General features: G+C 42.7%; 1 protein-coding gene across 2 annotated transcripts in view; it reads left to right on the top strand.

Moving 5' to 3' along the window:
* Positions 1-16,905, top strand: part of LYN (LYN proto-oncogene, Src family tyrosine kinase) — a 94,604-nt gene that overhangs the window by 37,976 nt on the left and 39,723 nt on the right. For both annotated transcript variants that reach the window (XM_084620921.1, XM_084620920.1), the window contains exons 5-8: positions 184-282; positions 389-492; positions 2,425-2,574; positions 4,366-4,518. In XM_084620921.1, the coding sequence (XP_084477047.1) occupies positions 184-282; positions 389-492; positions 2,425-2,574; positions 4,366-4,518 (506 nt within the window). The remainder of the gene's footprint in view (positions 1-183; positions 283-388; positions 493-2,424; positions 2,575-4,365; positions 4,519-16,905) is intronic.

The raw sequence follows: 16,905 nt of genomic DNA, 5'->3' as shown, positions 1-16,905 counted from the left end.
TGTAGCAGTTTGCTCTGAAGCTGACCCTCTAAAGTTTCTGGGATAACTGAATTTCAGAGAAAAATGCTGTGTTTTCCCCTCCAGCCCAGCCAGGGTCCTCAGCAGCACCACAGAAGTAGCTGAATAACCTTTCATTATTTTTTGTTCGCATGTTGTGATTACTGTTGTTGTTTTGTGTTTCAGGCTTGGAGAATGGTGGAGAGCTAAATCTCTCTCAACAAAGAAAGAAGGCTTCATTCCAAGCAACTATGTAGCAAAAGTAAACACCTTGGAAACAGAAGAGTATGTTCTTCTATATTTCAGTACATTTGAAACTTTCTTTTCCACCCTGTTGCATATCCTTGGGGGTAGAGAGAAAAAACCCTAACTCTTTCAAAATACTTTTCAGGTGGTTCTTCAAAGATATAACCAGGAAAGATGCAGAGAGACAGCTTCTAGCACCAGGAAACAATCCTGGAGCATTCCTTATCAGAGAAAGTGAAACATTAAAAGGTAGGCAATGGATTACTTTGGGATTGATACCAGAGATAAAAATGAACTCATGATCAAGAGCTGAAGTTGGCCCAATATGTTATGTTGTTTGCTACATATATCAGTGAATTCAGTTAGGCTGTGGGAAAGACAAGACTGTGCGTTACCTAGGGAGGTGGTAGAATCTCCTTCCTTAGAGGTTTTTAAGGTCAGGCTTGACAAAGCCCTGGCTGGGATGATTTAACTGGGAATTGGTCCTGCTTCGAGCAGGGGGTTGGACTAGATGACCTTCTGGGGTCCCTTCCAACCCTGATATTCTATGATTCTATGATTCTAAAGTCTCCAAAGGAATTGAAGGAGTCCTATGGCTTAACACTTAAAACCTACCCAGAAAATATAGAATAGAAATAGAGAATGTACTGTGAGAAATGATCCTATGTAGGCAAAGAGAGTGGATGAACTAGGAGGTCTTTTCCCTTCTGAACATCTGTGATACTGTGACTCCTAGGATGGGTTAGATGATAACTTTAAATGTGAATAACAGTTGTCCTGTTCTGTAAAGCTCTTGAGATATCAAATCTTACAAATACAGGTTTTATAGTATACTTGTGGCACCCGGGGGTTTGCACTGTAGGTAGAAAATCAAACTATATTTTTATAACAGAAGCCATTATTTATACTGAGAAGACTAATGGAGACACCAGACTAGAATTTTCAAAGGAACCTGAGAAAGTTAGACACCAACATCTCATTGATGCATCTAGTCCAATATGTTGTCTCCAACAGTGACAGTACCAGATCCTTCAGAGAAAGATGCAAGAATCCCTGCAATGGACAGTTATGAATAACCTGCCAATAGGGCGTAGGCCTGGCTTGATTTGAGTAATTAAATGTGGAGGCGGCTTCATTTTTTGGAAGACAGGATTAGGGAGGTAACTAGATTAGCAGACTGAAAATGGAATGCTTGTGCTAAAATAAGTAAACGGGTCAGTAAGCTAAAAGACAACATCTGAGCTAGCTAAGATTAGGGGGGGAACACCCAGGGCACCATTTGCTGAGAACAGGATAACAATGGACAAGAGAAGTTGGGAACATAAAGATGAGGTAAAGAGTAAAGTCGAACATGGGTAGCGCATGGACAGAGCATTCTGCACTGGGATTGGTTCCTGCAAAGTAACCAAGCCAGTCCCAAAACATGTAATGCAATATATAGTGAAGGTAGTGCAATTTCTGAATGTATATAAAGACAGGGAGTTTGTGTCATTTGGATTTGTGGTATGCCATATACCCACTCCCTACGCTTACGCCTGATCAATTCAAGTGTTGTTCATATGCCAATAAAGAAACCTCAGTGACAAGTCTGGAGTCAAGCTGAGTTCCTAGATACATGTGGATCTTGTGATTCTTCCTTTGTGCATGCCCAAAACCCCCTCCTCGCTAGCCTATTCGCAGCATCCAGGGGCTTAAGGCACACTGATTCCTTGTACTCGCCCTCTGGCAGGGTGAATTTCAGCCTGTATATCAATTAGTGAGGTTGGGCTAATCCTGCAGTTGCTTCTGCACATGGTCCCACTGAAGTCAATGGGGCTATGCCCAGGAATAGGAATAGCCATGTAACTGTCTGCACAACTGAGCCTCAGTTTGTCAGAATATTACCAAAAAAGAAAGAGAGAAAATTAGTGTGAGTATCTCCATTGGTACTGAAGCAGAAAAGTCTGACAGAAAATTAGCTTTCTGGGTAAATTTGGTACCAGCAACAGAGCCTGCAGTTGCTAACCTCTTCATGCCAATCATTTGGGATGATTGCAGAATGCTTTTTGAAGTAAATAGTGGACAAGAGAAGCAGGGGGAAAATTTACATGTTTGTTGCATATATTAATATTGAATTACAGCAATGTGTGCAATATAGGTGTCCTATCTACTAAACAACATCTTTGCACTGTTTGTCCACAGGCAGTTATTCTCTCTCCATCAGGGACCATGATCCACAGCATGGTGATGTTATTAAGCACTACAAAATAAGGAGTCTAGACAATGGAGGATATTACATCTCTCCAAGGATTACATTTTCCACCATCAACGATATGATCAAACATTACCAAAGTAAGTTAAATCAGTCAGTGGCTTGCTTATTGGATACTAGGCGTTGTTTTCATTAAAGCAAATAATCAAAATGCTTTTCTTGTTCTATTTCAAGTCTTTCCACATTTTTTGTAAAAAATCCAAGCACTGAGAATTGTAGCAAGATATAATATTAGCCTTGATTCTGACCTCTGATATGCCTGTGTAAATCAAGAGTAACTCCATACAAGTCAATGTCAATGTTACACCAGTGTGAACCTGGTACGAGAGAATAATCAGGCCCACTGTGAATAAGTGCTGTTTTTGTAAGTGTAAACCAATATATGTGGACATTATGATATGCTGGAATTCTAAATATTTCTTATACATAAATGTCTTCCAGGATTGTATCTGGTGATTTATATGAAAAAAAAAATCAACACTGTAATTTTCTTGTGCCAACAATGACATTTTTTGTGAGTGACTTTATGATGGGAATGCAAAATTCCCGTTGACTTCAAAGGGAGCAGGAATTGGGTCTATAAACAGTAACCTCTTATAAAAATGTCTACAGCTGCTCATTGAGTACAAAATTTCCATTGCCTATACCTTCTTGGGGTCAGGAAAAGGAGATTTGGGGCCATTTTGTAGCTGAAAAAAATACAAGGTTGAGATTTTCAAAGCCAGACTGGAGGTTTAGCCACACAATTTCGATTAATTTTAATTTATGATGTGTTGTAAATCCCCTGCACTGACTGGAAAATCTCAATCCTACTTAATTACATTTCTTTTTCTTTGTAAGTGTGCAGTGACTGGAGAAGTAATTATTATCTATTTAGTGTGTGTGGGTGCGTGGGTGGCTACTGTATAATTTAAGAGCTGCGTAGAAATGTAACAAAATACTAGGCTCAATCCTGATATTTATTGAAGACCAGTGGCATCTTTTCCATTATCTAGATTTCCCAGGATTGGAGCCAATATTTCCTCTAAAGGGAAAATAGAAAAAACATCAGCATCCTTCACCAAACAGAACTTAGCTTACAAAATACTACGGGTGTAGATTACTTGTCTACAGCTTGGCTCGATGCCTTTTGGTATGAAACACCTCACAAACTAAATAAATCACTCTTTTTTAACTGACTGAGCCAACACACTGTGTTCATTTAATGTCATCAGAGAGATGCTACTATAGCGAAAACTCTCCCATCTTAGAAGGCAGCATGGTTTAGTGGCCTGAACATAGGACTCAAATCAAGAAATTCCTGAGTTCTAGCCATAGCTCTGCTATTGACCCTCTTTTGTGAAATTGTGCAAGTTACATAGTTTCAAACTCAAATGCCTAAAATTAGGCACCTTAATAAGTGAGTCTGTGCTTTAGAAATGCTGAAGTCAATGGAAGTGGCACGTACTCAGAACTTCTCCTGATTTGGATCACATACTTTACTAATAAGATTTTCTTTTTCTTAAGCAGTATTTCCAATTCTGTCTTCATTAACATACTTTCAGGAGTTAGAACATACATTTTATTTACCTTGGCACTATTTATCTTAGTGCACTGTTGAAGTGAGAAAAGCAAATCTAATGACGATATGAGCAATAACAATCTCTTTGCATCCGCAGATCTATGGCATCTAATGCAGATTGCACATGTTATAAATTGGCTCTAGAATTCAAGAAATCCTAAATCCCAGTATGGAAAGTTAAAAATAGTATGAAGGTGATTGTGAAGTTGGTGCCAGTCGGCAGTTGCACATACTTTACTGTAGACACGTAAATGTAATGTAATTACAAAATGTAATGGATTTTCTACTTGGTTTTTCTTTTGAAAAATAGAACAGTCAGATGGTTTATGCAGAAAACTGGAAAAAGCATGTGTTAGTCCAAAACCCCAAAAACCTTGGGATAAAGATGCCTGGGAGATTGCAAGGGAATCAATTAAATTACTGAAGAAACTTGGAGCTGGTCAGTTTGGAGAAGTTTGGATGGGTAAGTTTACAAGCCTTTGGTTTGCTTAGCGCTTTGAAAAGGATCTTTAAATATTCAAAATGTCACTGAAATATAACTATATACAGTGCAGTTTCAAGGATCCAGATTCATCCCTGGTGTTGTTACTTAGATTTCATTGGAGTAACATCAGGGATGAATTTGGCCCAATATATATATATTTGCAATCAGCATATTAAGTCCCAGAAAATGCCCTCTCATGGGGAAAACCAGTGGGAGAGGTAAGGTGGGCAGCCAAGCTCCTTGTAGAATTTTCTCTGATAGCTTTTGTGGGGAGTGAGTTCCCCTATGGAAGAAACTGTGGTTTGACTCTCAGAATTCATGGGTCTCACAGGATCTGCCAGACCCTTCTGTACTGCCTCTTGATCCACAGTGGTTCCCCCTGGTTCCCTGTCAGCACACATGTAGGAATTATGCTGATTGCTTCCCTTGCAGGTAGAGATCCCTGGAACTCTGCCCTAAAGCCTTACACTGTAGGGCTATGCAGATTATTTGTTGTACCCACTGTCAGGCTTTCTTTTTTTTCTTTTCTTTTTTTTTAAAGCCATGGTGCAATAGTTTTCCACTATAAGGGCAGTTCTACAGGAGAAAAGGTTTGCCAATATAGCTCTAACGGCAAACCCTCCTAGTAAAGAAACAGCTCATACTGGCGGGGGTGGGAGTGACTTTGCTGATACAGCTTGTACCGGCTTCCCAAGTGAAATAAGCTATACCATCAGAGTAACTTTTATGTCAGTATAATTGCATCTACACTATGGCTTCTGCCAGCATAGAAATGCCCCCCCCCCAAAAAATCACATTCCTAACCAATATTCCTGGCAAAAGTTTCTAGTATGGACCTGTCCTGAGCCTCAGGTCCTTGATGTGTGTTATCCCTTTGTTCTTCTTTCTTCCTCTTCCTCTAAATTCTAGTGTTATTCATAAGTAGGGCCCTGTGCAAATCACTGTTTATATATTTTTGAAAATTCACTACAGCGTAAATAGGAAAGTATTGGATGTCACAGAGTTTGCGCTTTGTCAGTTTCAAGGAGGGAAAGTAATATTCTATGCAGTGGTGTTGTAGCTGTGTTGGTCCCAGGATATTAGAAAGACAAGGTGGGTGCGGTATTATCTTTTTATTGGACCAACTTCTATTGGCGAGCTTGTCTCTCTCACCAGTAGAAGTTGGCCAAGCTCAAAAGCTTGTCTCTCTCACCAATAGAAGTTGGTCCAATAAAAAGATAATACCTCACCCACCTTGCCACATGTAAGGTTAGTCAATTTCAAGTTGGTGCACACAGCACTCCATTCTTCCACACATGTGCACAGCACTGTAAGCTAAGGTAGCTTTTTAGACTTTCTTGTAGACATTTTCCTTTTATTTATATGATATATATAAAATCACTGTTGGGGAGCATTTTCACGATTTCTGCACCCTCCGTGAAATCATCATTTCAACAGAGCTATATTCATAAGGGCCTCCCATTGACACCAGTGGGACTCTTTTAGCTTTATAAACTACATAATACCTCGGGTTTGGTCCAACACGTTTTGCTAGATGTCTCTACCTTTACAAAATACTCTCTTAAAATCAGGGTAAAGGTGTTTATTTGAACACTTGAAATACGAAACAAAATGTGTGTTAGTAAATAATGTGCAAAGCTTCAGCATCTCTTGGTAAAGAGAAGATTGGAAAGTAGCACATAGGAATTGTCATACTGGATCAGAACCAGTGATCTGTTTAGTCCAGTATCCTGTCTCTGGCTTTGGCAAGTACCGTCTGCTGCTCAGGAAGGTGTAGAAACTCTGCAGTAGGCAGATTTTAGAGTAATTAGCTCCAGTATTGTTTCATCTTGGTCTCCAAAAGTTAGAATGTCCTGAAGACCCAAAAGCATGAAGTTTACTATCTCTTCGAAAAAATGTTTAGCATTAATTATGATAACCCTCGTTGTTATTGTTATCCATCTAAATATACAGTTCTTTTTTGTTCTTGGCTTCAACGACTTCCTGTGGCAATGAGTTCCACCGTCTAATTACACGTATGTGAAGAGTATTTACTTTTGTCCATTCTGAATTTTCCACCTTTTAAATTTCATTGTGTGTTCCCTTGCTTTTGTGTTATGAGAACAGAAGTTCCTGATCTACCTTCTCTATGCCATTCATTATTTTATATACTTATGTCCCTTCTTATTCATCTCCCTTTGGAGGAAAATCAATCCAGTCTTTCAGTCTTGATGTCCCTAATGCTACTCCTCACCCTTCTCTGAATCTCCTCTTCACTTTCATAGGTCATCTTTAAAGAATAAACATTTTCACGTTTTTAAATAATAAGTCACAGTAGGCAATGCATTTCTGAGCAATCAAAGCTAGTCGGGAGGTACAAAGAGTGACTCTAGCCACCCAAAAAAGCATAACAGTCTCATAGGAACACACTATTTGGAATACTGTTGTTTTGAAATGGTATGTGTATATATAAAAGTAAAGATCTAGATCTGTATATTGCCATGGGTGTGGCATCCTTGATAATTAAACAGAAAGGTCTAATTCAGTGATACATTTAATCTTTGACTATAAAACATACTACTTGCGCTCTGCTTATATAACTGAATTATACGTTATGACTGAATGCAGCTTTTATATTCCCTCATGAGAAGAAGCTTGAGAAGGCCTCTAGCTGTGAGACTCATGAGTGATGCTTACTCACTAGTTAAGACAAGGGTCAGCCATTGTGCATTTTTTCCTTGTGTAATACACCAGGTCAATAAATATTGTGACTGACCGTGAACTGCTATAGAAAAGTCAGTGTGGTATGTTGTCATCTGTTGAAAGTGCAGCTAATTTCAGGAAGCTACTAGTTCTGCATACACATGCACAAAAATTAAAAGGGGGTGTTTCTGGTTCAAGATGTTTCCTCTTGTTTATGTGATGATCTTGACATGGGCTAAACATTTTCCTCTGTGGATTGTTATTACATTATGTGGGAAATTACTGTACTGTGAAATTGAGTAGTGTGTTTCCTCTCACTCTCTGCATCTTTTCTGAAGCAAGAGAAGCTGATTTGCATGGTGGGGATCCTTTATGAACAAGTGTGATTAATCTTAGAAGTGAAGACATTGTAGCTAGAAAAGATCTATTAGGTCATCTAGCCCAGGCCCATGCCAGGATAGGATTGGAGTAAGCACCCCAGCCTCATTTATTAATAGTCAGCTCCTTAATGCTTCCCTTAGTTTGGAAATAAGATGGTTATATTCTCTGAATGATAAATTACTTCTGCCTTTATGGGACAAAGATGATTCTTTTAAGCAATATTATGTACCAGGTACAAACCACAATCATGGTTTGATTTCTGAAGAACTTTCTGTTAGTAGAAGGAATGTAACTAGTTTTATAGTTACAAAAGGGTGGGAGGGAAGAGGGGTGTGTGTGTGAGAGAGAGAGAGAGAGAGGGAGATCACATCTGCTAGCAGCAGTGTTGTTATGGGTCTGTCAGCATCTCTTTGTTTCATTTTTATTCAAGAGTTTATAGTTCAGTCGTAAACATTCCTGGAGGGTTTGAAACTTGGTGTATAAGGCTTCATCTGTGATTTCTTTTGGGTTTAAAAGAACTTGGCTTGACTCATAGGACGACTCAAAACACACAGGGATCTGGCTATATCTCCTTTAGAATATGTACATGGAGCAGGTTTCAGAGTAACAGCCGTCTTAGTCTGTATTCGCAAAAAGAAAAGGAGGACTTGTGGCACCTTAGAGACTAACCCATTTATTGGTTAGTCTCTAAGGTGCCACAAGTCCTCCTGTTCTTTTTACATGGAGCAGTGCCCTTTGCTCTCTTTATATGCCTGTGCAGGGAATAGGTAGAACTCTGTTGTTTGTGCACCAATAGTGCTAACCACTCCAATGTTTGCATGGCTGAGCTGGGTGAGGAGGTGGAGTTGCTGTTCCACTTCCCCACCACAGTGGTTAGGAGATGTCGACTGATGTTGAGGGAAGTGCATGCTATAGGCATTGAAAGGAAGCAGAGGAGTCATTCCTCACTGTGCTCCCGGCCAGTGCCCAAGAAGTATTCTACCTGTTTCAGCCGCTATATAGCCTGAGATGTTCTGTGGTTTCAAGACCACCTTTACTTCTGTAACTCAGAGTAGGCTCTTAAGATACAATTTTGCAGGCAATTATTGTTTTGGAGCAGTGAATGAAAGGGCATGTTGTACCGGTTAGTTCACTAATCTTTCATCTCTGGTTTTGGAGATCTGTTTTGAAAATCCCTTCTATTTATAATGGACATCACAAATCCATATTACAATTTGCTATGATTGAATGTGTGCAAAAGTGTAGTGGAAGTTTGGCCACCCAAGACTTTGCTCCAGCCAAAATGATCATTCTCTGGGCCATATTTAGTCCTGAAGTAAATATGTACTACTCCACTAACTTCAGTGGGATTGCATTCTCACATGTAGAGAAGTGTGTAGCCCTCTCATGTAAATGGATTGGCAAATTCCCCATTCCTACATGTCATTTCCAGCTCCACATTTCATTTTAAGAAGCATTAACTGTATGCTGAGTTACTACTTTCCACCATACAACTGACCAAGAGTTTTAGAGTGTTGCGTTAGTGCATTTGTACAACAGTTGCATTGACATGATAGATCTAAACAGCACTATAGAACAGTGTGTCCATGTTTTATTCATTATTGTCCCCAGATATTTACTGACATGAGTCATAACATAATCTGGCATTAATAATTAAGTGAAAGTTCTCAGTTAGGCTAAGAGAAAAGTTAACGTAAAAGGAGTCCTGATGGTTTATTTTATTAATGAGACACATTGTTCTTGCATCTCAGGTGTAAAGGTTTCTTGGGTTTGAGGTAGTCTGGATGAGAGTGTCTGTCTGTAATATTGCACTCTTTTTAGTATCTTTTTATAAAACTATTAAAGAAGGGAATGGAAAATTTCTTACTGATAATTTCCTTTCTGCTAGTAGCATTTCCCGCAATTCTGGATATCTGGGTTGCTCTCCTAGTGACAGAGGATGTGGAAAAAGCTAATGTACTCAATGCTTTTTTTGCCTCTGTTTTCACTAACAAGGTCAGCTCCCAGACTGCTGCGCTGGGCATCACAAAATGCGGAAGAGATGGCCAGCCCTCTGTGGAGATAGAGGCGGTTAGGGACTATTTAGAAAAGCTGGATGTGCACAAGTCCATGGGGCCGGACGAGTTGCATCCGAGAGTGCTGAAGGAATTGGCGGCTGTGATTGCAGAGCCACTGGCCATTATCTTTGAAAACTCGTGGTGAACCGGGGAAGTCCCGGATGACTGGAAAAAGGCTAATGTAGTGCCAATCTTTAAAAAAGGGAAGAAGGAAGATCCTGGGAACTACAGGCCAGTCAGCCTCACCTCAGTCCCTGGAAAAATCATGGAGCAGGTCCTCAAAGAATCAATCCTGAAGCACTTGCATGAGAGGAAAGTGATCAGGAACAGCCAGCATGGATTCACCAAGGGAAGGTCATGCCTGACTAATCTAATCGCCTTTTATGATGAGATTACTGGTTCTGTGGATGAAGGGAAAGCAGTGGATGTATTGTTTCTTGACTTTAGCAAAGCTTTTGACACGGTCTCCCATAGTATTCTTGTCAGCAAGTTAAGGAAGTATGGGCTGGATGAATGCACTATAAGGTGGGTAGAAAGCTGGCTAAATTGTTGGGCTCAACGGGTAGTGATCAATGGCTCCATGTCTAGTTGGCAGCCGGTATCAAGTGGAGTGCCCCAAGGGTCGGTCCTGGGGCCGGTTTTATTCAATATCTTCATAAATGATCTGGAGGATGGTGTGGATTGCACTCTCAGCAAATTTGCGGATGATACTAAACTGGGAGGAGTGGTAGATACGCTGGACGGGAGGGATAGGATACAGAAGGACCTAGACCAATTGGAAGATTGGGCCAAAAGGAATCTGATGAGGTTCAATAAGGATAAGTGCAGAGTCCTGCACTTAGGATGGAAGAACCCAATGCACAGCTACAGACTAGGGACCGAATGGCTAGGCAGCAGTTCTGCGGAAAAGGACCTAGGGGTGACAGTGGACGAGAAGCTGGATATGAGTCAGCAGTGTGCCCTTGTTGCCAAGAAGGCCAATGGCATTTTGGGATGTATAAGTAGGGGCATAGCGAGCAGATCGAGGGACGTGATCGTCCCCCTCTATTCGACATTGGTGAGGCCTCATCTGGAGAACTGTGTCCAGTTTTGGGCCCCACACTTCAAGAAGGATGTGGATAAATTGGAGAGAGTCCAGCGAAGGGCAACAAAAATGATTAGGGGACTGGAACACATGAGTTATGAGGAGAGGCTGAGGGAGCTGGGATTGTTTAGCCTGCAGAAGAGAAGAATGAGGGGGGATTTGATAGCTGCTTTCAACTACCTGAAAGGGGGTTCCAAAGAGGATGGCTCTAGACTGTTCTCAATGGTAGCAGATGACAGAACGAGGAGTAATGGTCTCAAGTTGCAGTGGGGGAGGTTTAGATTGGATATTAGGAAAAACTTTTTCACTAAGAGGGTGGTGAAACACTGGAATGCGTTACCTAGGGAGGTGGTAGAATCTCCTTCCTTAGAGGTTTTTAAGGTCAGGCTTGACAAAGCCCTGGCTGGGATGATTTAACTGGGAATTGGTCCTGCTTTGAGCAGGGGGTTGGACTAGATGACCTTCTGGGGTCCCTTCCAACCCTGATATTCTATGATTCTATGATTCCTCTCTCTGAAGCTCACCGAGGCAGATCAGTGTTTTGACACCGCACAGTCTGGCCATGCTCATTTGCTCCTGCTTGCTATTGTATGAGTTATTCCCAAGTTGTAAAATATGTATATCATTATTAATGAATTTCCAGAGATAATGAAATAACTAAGTATAAGCGGCAAAGAGTCCTGTGGCACCTTTTAGACTAACAGACATATTGGAGCATAAGCTTCCGTGGGCGAATACCCACTTCGTCAGATGCAGTAACTAAGTATACTAGACCAGGGAAGGTGGTCATACGGTAATGATTCCACTTACATCTGACCCTTGCCTTTATAAGCCATCCAGAGTGGGTTGAAGATGCTGCTAGCAGAAAGGAAAGGATCAGTAAGCAAGTTACCATTCTGCAATCCAGTGTCTCCACCATTTCTGGACATCTGGGAAATAGCGAGCAGTGAACAGCTGTAGAAAGGGTTATGAACCAAAAGTCTTGTAGGAAAGCAGCCTCGTAGGAAAGCAGTACCCCCCCTTTTTCTGAGCTTGCTCAAGAGTCTCTAATATTTCTGGACCATCACCTGCAGCATGTTCCCACGAAAGAAGACCTCTGCAGAAGATAGAAGATCCACCTTGTAGAGCTTGCCTAATGAAGGTGTTAGCTGTAGACCAAATGGCTGCTTTGCAACTTTCCAAAGTGGATGCACTTGCTCTTTCCGCTCTGGAGGTTAAGTATGTCATCAGGTGCTCCTTGATTCCTTATGGGACAGGAACCTCTGATTTTAGGCTTCCACCTAGCAATGGAAGACTTGCTCTGAGTCCCTGGCATTTTGTGTGGAAGGACACAAATAGGGAGCCTGATCTTCTCATGGATTCTGTATGCTTCAGAGATTTTCAACACTCTTTTGATGTCTAAGATGTCCCACGCCTTTTCAGTTGGATGTTGTGGTTTTGGACAGAATGAAGGATGCACAACCTCTTACAAAGTGTGGGAGGAGAAACTTACCTTGGGAAGAAAGGATTCTGGTGTGTTGAATGCCACCTTGTCCTCTTCAAACATGCAGTATGGCTCCTGTATAGATGAGGCTGCCAGCTCCAACACTCGCCTGGGGGACATGCCAGCTACTAAGAAACAAATCTTAATGGTTAAATAAAAGACTGACCCTGAAGTCAGAAGCTCAAAGGGATAACTAGTCAGGGCCCTCAAAGCTGGAGGAAGGTCCCATTTCAGAAAGAGAGGCCTACCACTTGTCTGGCTAATTGTACTGCTCAAAGGAATGGGATTACCTGTAGATTGTCTGCCAGAGAGCCCAAGGATCCTGCAGATAGCATGCTAATAAGGGCAGACACTTGACATACATCAGTGCTGGGCTGAAGGCCTCTGTCTATGCTTTCTTGAAGAAAGTCCAGAATGGTTGAAATTCCTGGATTTCTGGGATTTCCATTGTACTCTTTGGCACCAGTAGTTGAATCTGGACCAGAAATAGGAGTATGCTCTTAATATCAGGATTCTCTTAGACTAAAACAATATCTTAATAACTATGGAGGACAGACTGAATCCTTCTAGTGTTTCCCTCTGGGCAGCCAGGCTGTTAGTTGAAGCCATTTTAGGTACGGGTGAAAGATGACCTTGTGAGAGGATGTCTGGTCTTCATGGATACTGGAGTAGGGGCTCCAGGGTCATCTCTGTCAGCTCTGAGAACCAAGGACTCCTTGACCAATGAGGAGTTATCAGTAAAGTAGGCTCTGTGGCCAACTATGCAATAAGGCATCTGTCTCCATGGATCTGGGGTCTGCCTTCCTTGTGAAGTATTTTCGCCTTTTTGTATTCATACAATTTGGAAACAGGTTGATTGAAGGGGGGCCAAATGTCTGAAGGATGAAATCAAAAACCTCCTGATTCAGGTACCACTCAGAGTTGTTGACCCTGATCTGAATCAGTGGCCCTGTGCACTGCTGACTGTGATGGGGCTCTGATCAGGATGTTGCCCAGGAAAAGGTGCAGATGAGTCCCCTGCAATCTGAGTTTGGCTATTACCACCTACAACCTCTTTGTAAGAACCTGGGTGGGGGGACAGGGGTAGGCTGAATGGGAGTGTTGGGAATTGATAATGTTTCCTGCTGTAGATGAACCTCAAAAGTCTGCAGTGGCATGGGAATGTAGAGATTGCGTTGGCTAGGTCTACTGAAGTCAAGAGGTCCCCCTGGAGCCAGGATGACACCACAGAGGCCAGGATCTCCAACCAAAACTTAATTGTCTTCATCCACTTGTTGAGTCTTTTGAGGTTGGGAATGACACTCTCATACCCACTGTGTGCTTCTGTACAATGAAGAAGATGGAGTAGAACCCAGAGAATCTCTCTTCTGAGGGAACACACTCTGTCACTCCCACATCCAGAAGATATTTTGTTCTGTATCAGGCTGTGTGGTTTTTGGCATTGTAGGAGCTGGGTGACTGGAAGAAGATCAAATCAGATCAGATGGAGCCCACAGCTCAAGGAAGTATCCCAGGCTCATTTTTCCCTGACCTACTTGTCTGTGGTCAATGGAAACCCTTCCTTGAGGAAATTGGAAATCCTGCCCACTAACTCCAACTCAGGGTAGAAGCCTATGTGATCTTTAACATAAAGTGGATTTTGCGGGGTGGGGCTGAGGTCCCTCTAGATTTCCCCCAGACCTTAGCTCTACTGTATTCCCTCAGAGAATCTGTTGCCTCTGTGCTGGTATCTCTGTGAAGATGAGCAGAGAAAGCAGCACCTCTCTGTGAAGGCTGATCTATATTCTCTACTGAGGGCCTTTAGTGGGGAAGGGAGAGACTGTTTTGCAACACTGCCGGCCTCCATCTTTTCTCCAAAAAAGGAAGGAGCCTGTGAATTTGGCTGAGCACAGGACATGTTTAGACTGAGTATCCACCTTCCAGGGTCAGAGCCATAGATGGCGCCTGGCTACTGAGTCGGAAGCCATGGCTCAGGTTGAGAATCTCATTGCATCCATTGAGGCATCAGCTACAAATGTTATTGCTAGGGAGGGTGATCTCTGTCCTTGAGGCTATGAGATCTTCCAGCCAGGAAAGAGATGCTCTTGCAAAGCAGGTAGCTGCCAGGGATGCTCAGAGGATGGTGGAGGAGGTTTCAAAGCCCTTTTTGAGAGTGGCCTCCATTTTTCTGTATGTGGGGTCTTTAGGGTACAACTCTCCTTCTGAGTGAATAACCGTGTCGCTGGGGAGGGAGGCTACTTTGGTATCTCAGCAATGGAGCCCTTTGGCTGCTGAATGTTACAGAGCCTGAGGTCACACTCGCTAATAGCTTGCCCTTATCAGGCTTGTCCATTCATTCCTAATCGGCTCCTCAAGGAGGAAGAAGGGGTATTGCAGCCTGAGGGAAGGATTTTGAGAAGAGAAATATGAGGCTTACTTTCAGGAGCCTGCTCGGGTTTCACAGCCAGACAGTTCACCTTCCTCAGTGCGGGGGAGCAAGAGGATGTGGCGGAATCAAAGGACTAGTATTTCTGAGGGGTTTTTTTTGTTTTTTTTTTTACTTTTTAGCTATTTTAATATTTTTTAACCTTTAATAGGACACTTTGGGAATATAGAAGTTCTGCTGTGGCTTTAGTGAGACCTTTTTGTGGCTTGCCTTCCTTTAGGCCTGGAACCCTCTCGAGAGGTCTGTCTGAGAATCCTCCCACTGCTCCCATTCCCCCCCAGGATTGCAGGGGAGAGGACGTCCTTGTTCTTGGGAGGGAGAGAGGCAGGCTGATTAGAAGCCCTATTTCTTTCCTCAGGGTGCACAGGACCAACTTTAAGATGTGGCAGGGTGGGGGAGACAGGCGGTTGTGCAAGCCTCTCCTCTTTGTTCTGCAGAGATTCCCTGGGACTTACCTGACTCGAGTGGTCAGGGTCCTCCTCGCTTTTGGAGCCTCTTCCTCCTCCACACTAGGGTACTTGGTCCTTTTTTTCCCGGTGGGAGTTGCCGCCTCAGTGGGTCCCAGACCTCTGCCTGTCCGACTTGCAGTCCCAGGACCTCCCACAGTTAGGCACTGACGACTGGGTGCAGGCTGGCATAATTCACCCTCTGCTGAGCTTGGGAAGGCTCCCATGTAGAGAGAATTGGTTGAATTTGATTCAATGCTTTCTTGACCACTCCGCCATGCCTGTAAGGGCAGAGGAACCAGCAGGAAAATGCTGCAATGGAGGCTTAGGAAGTGTTAAATCCTTGAGGGGTTAGCCGACCCCGGGAGGAGGAGGAAGGCTGAGAAGGAAGAACACTTCTCCCCACTGCCCAAAAAATGGGCAGAAAATTTAAAACAGAAGGAGTAAGGACAGGAGCAAAAGGAACCACGCTGTGGGCTGCTGTGAAGGCAGAGAATCTGGCCACAAGCAGAAGCTGAGGGGGCATGGCTATACATCAAAACACTGATCTACCTCTATGTGCTGCTGAGAGGAGAGCAGCCCAGGTGTCCAGAATTGTGGGAAATGCTGGGCTGCAGAAAATAAGCTGAGCCACAAAAATACCTTCACTAAAATGAAGGATTCTAAAAATGTACCAGCAAAACTTGTTGGCACAACTGATGAAGCAGTATGTAATTTCCCGTTTTACATGCACAGATGTGGGATTTTGCAGGCACCAATGGATGTGTTTGCAAATATCACGGGGCATTTTTACAATTTACACATAGGCTGAAATTTTATCACATAGGGTCTGACTTAAACTTTAAAAAGGAATTAAGTTTGGAGTTAAAACAGGAATTTCATTTATCCATCTCCTTTATATCTGCTTATTGAAGGTAGCTAAAAAGAGTGGGTGATCACTCATATCCTATCACAATAGCAGGACACCCTGGGGTGTTTGGTAGACCTTGAGCCCGATGAACTTCCGTCAGTGAAGACAGTGGAGGAGGGCCCACGGTAGCAGAAAGTCTGCTGGGGGTGGAGGAGAGGAGGCGTTTCCAGTAACCCGGGTTGTGGCTGGGGAGGAAGTGGCATGATTAAGCTAATTCCCATTACAACTTCTGCCAGAGTAATTCCTTTGCAGCCTCTGCTGGACATTAAATCTGCTGTCACCTGGGGCAGGTCCTAAGGAAAGGGAAAAGTAGAAATGCCACCTGTCCATCCTCACTGTATACACATAAAGGTTTATGCAAATTTAGGTTGTCTGTGCAGATAGAGCACAGCTTCAGAGCAGCCAAAACTATTATGTAAACAGTAGAACCAGGAAATTATTATTATTATTATTATTTATACTGCGGTAGTGCCTAGCAACTCTAGTCATGGACCAGGACTCCATTGCGCTAGGCATTGTGCAAACACAAACACATAGGCAGTCCCTGCTCAACTTGATGTCACTGACTTGTACAGACCCAAACCTGAAGTCCCTGTGTAATCCACCATTCAGTGTGTGTCACATTCTGTGCCAGCTACATAGATAACGGGGGCTGGTAAGCTGCCTTGCAGTGAGTCAAGAGCCTGAGTACCAGCCTCAGGGCAGACTGTTAGGAAGCAGGGCACAACCCCAAATTGGTTGTGAGTTCTATACTTAGATTTTACCAACCAATTATCAAGTGCATAAATGTCAATATTACCTTACAGTATGGGCTACAGTTGCTATAAGTGAGATTATTGCATGCAACAACTCACCAGCTTTCAATATAGTCTAAACACAGTCTGATAATTCTAATACC

Source organism: Lepidochelys olivacea, assembly GCF_965140295.1.
Source record: "Lepidochelys olivacea isolate rLepOli2 genome assembly, chromosome: 2".
Lineage (NCBI taxonomy): Eukaryota > Metazoa > Chordata > Testudines > Cheloniidae > Lepidochelys > Lepidochelys olivacea.
This window is presented reverse-complemented; position numbering and strand designations above follow the sequence as displayed.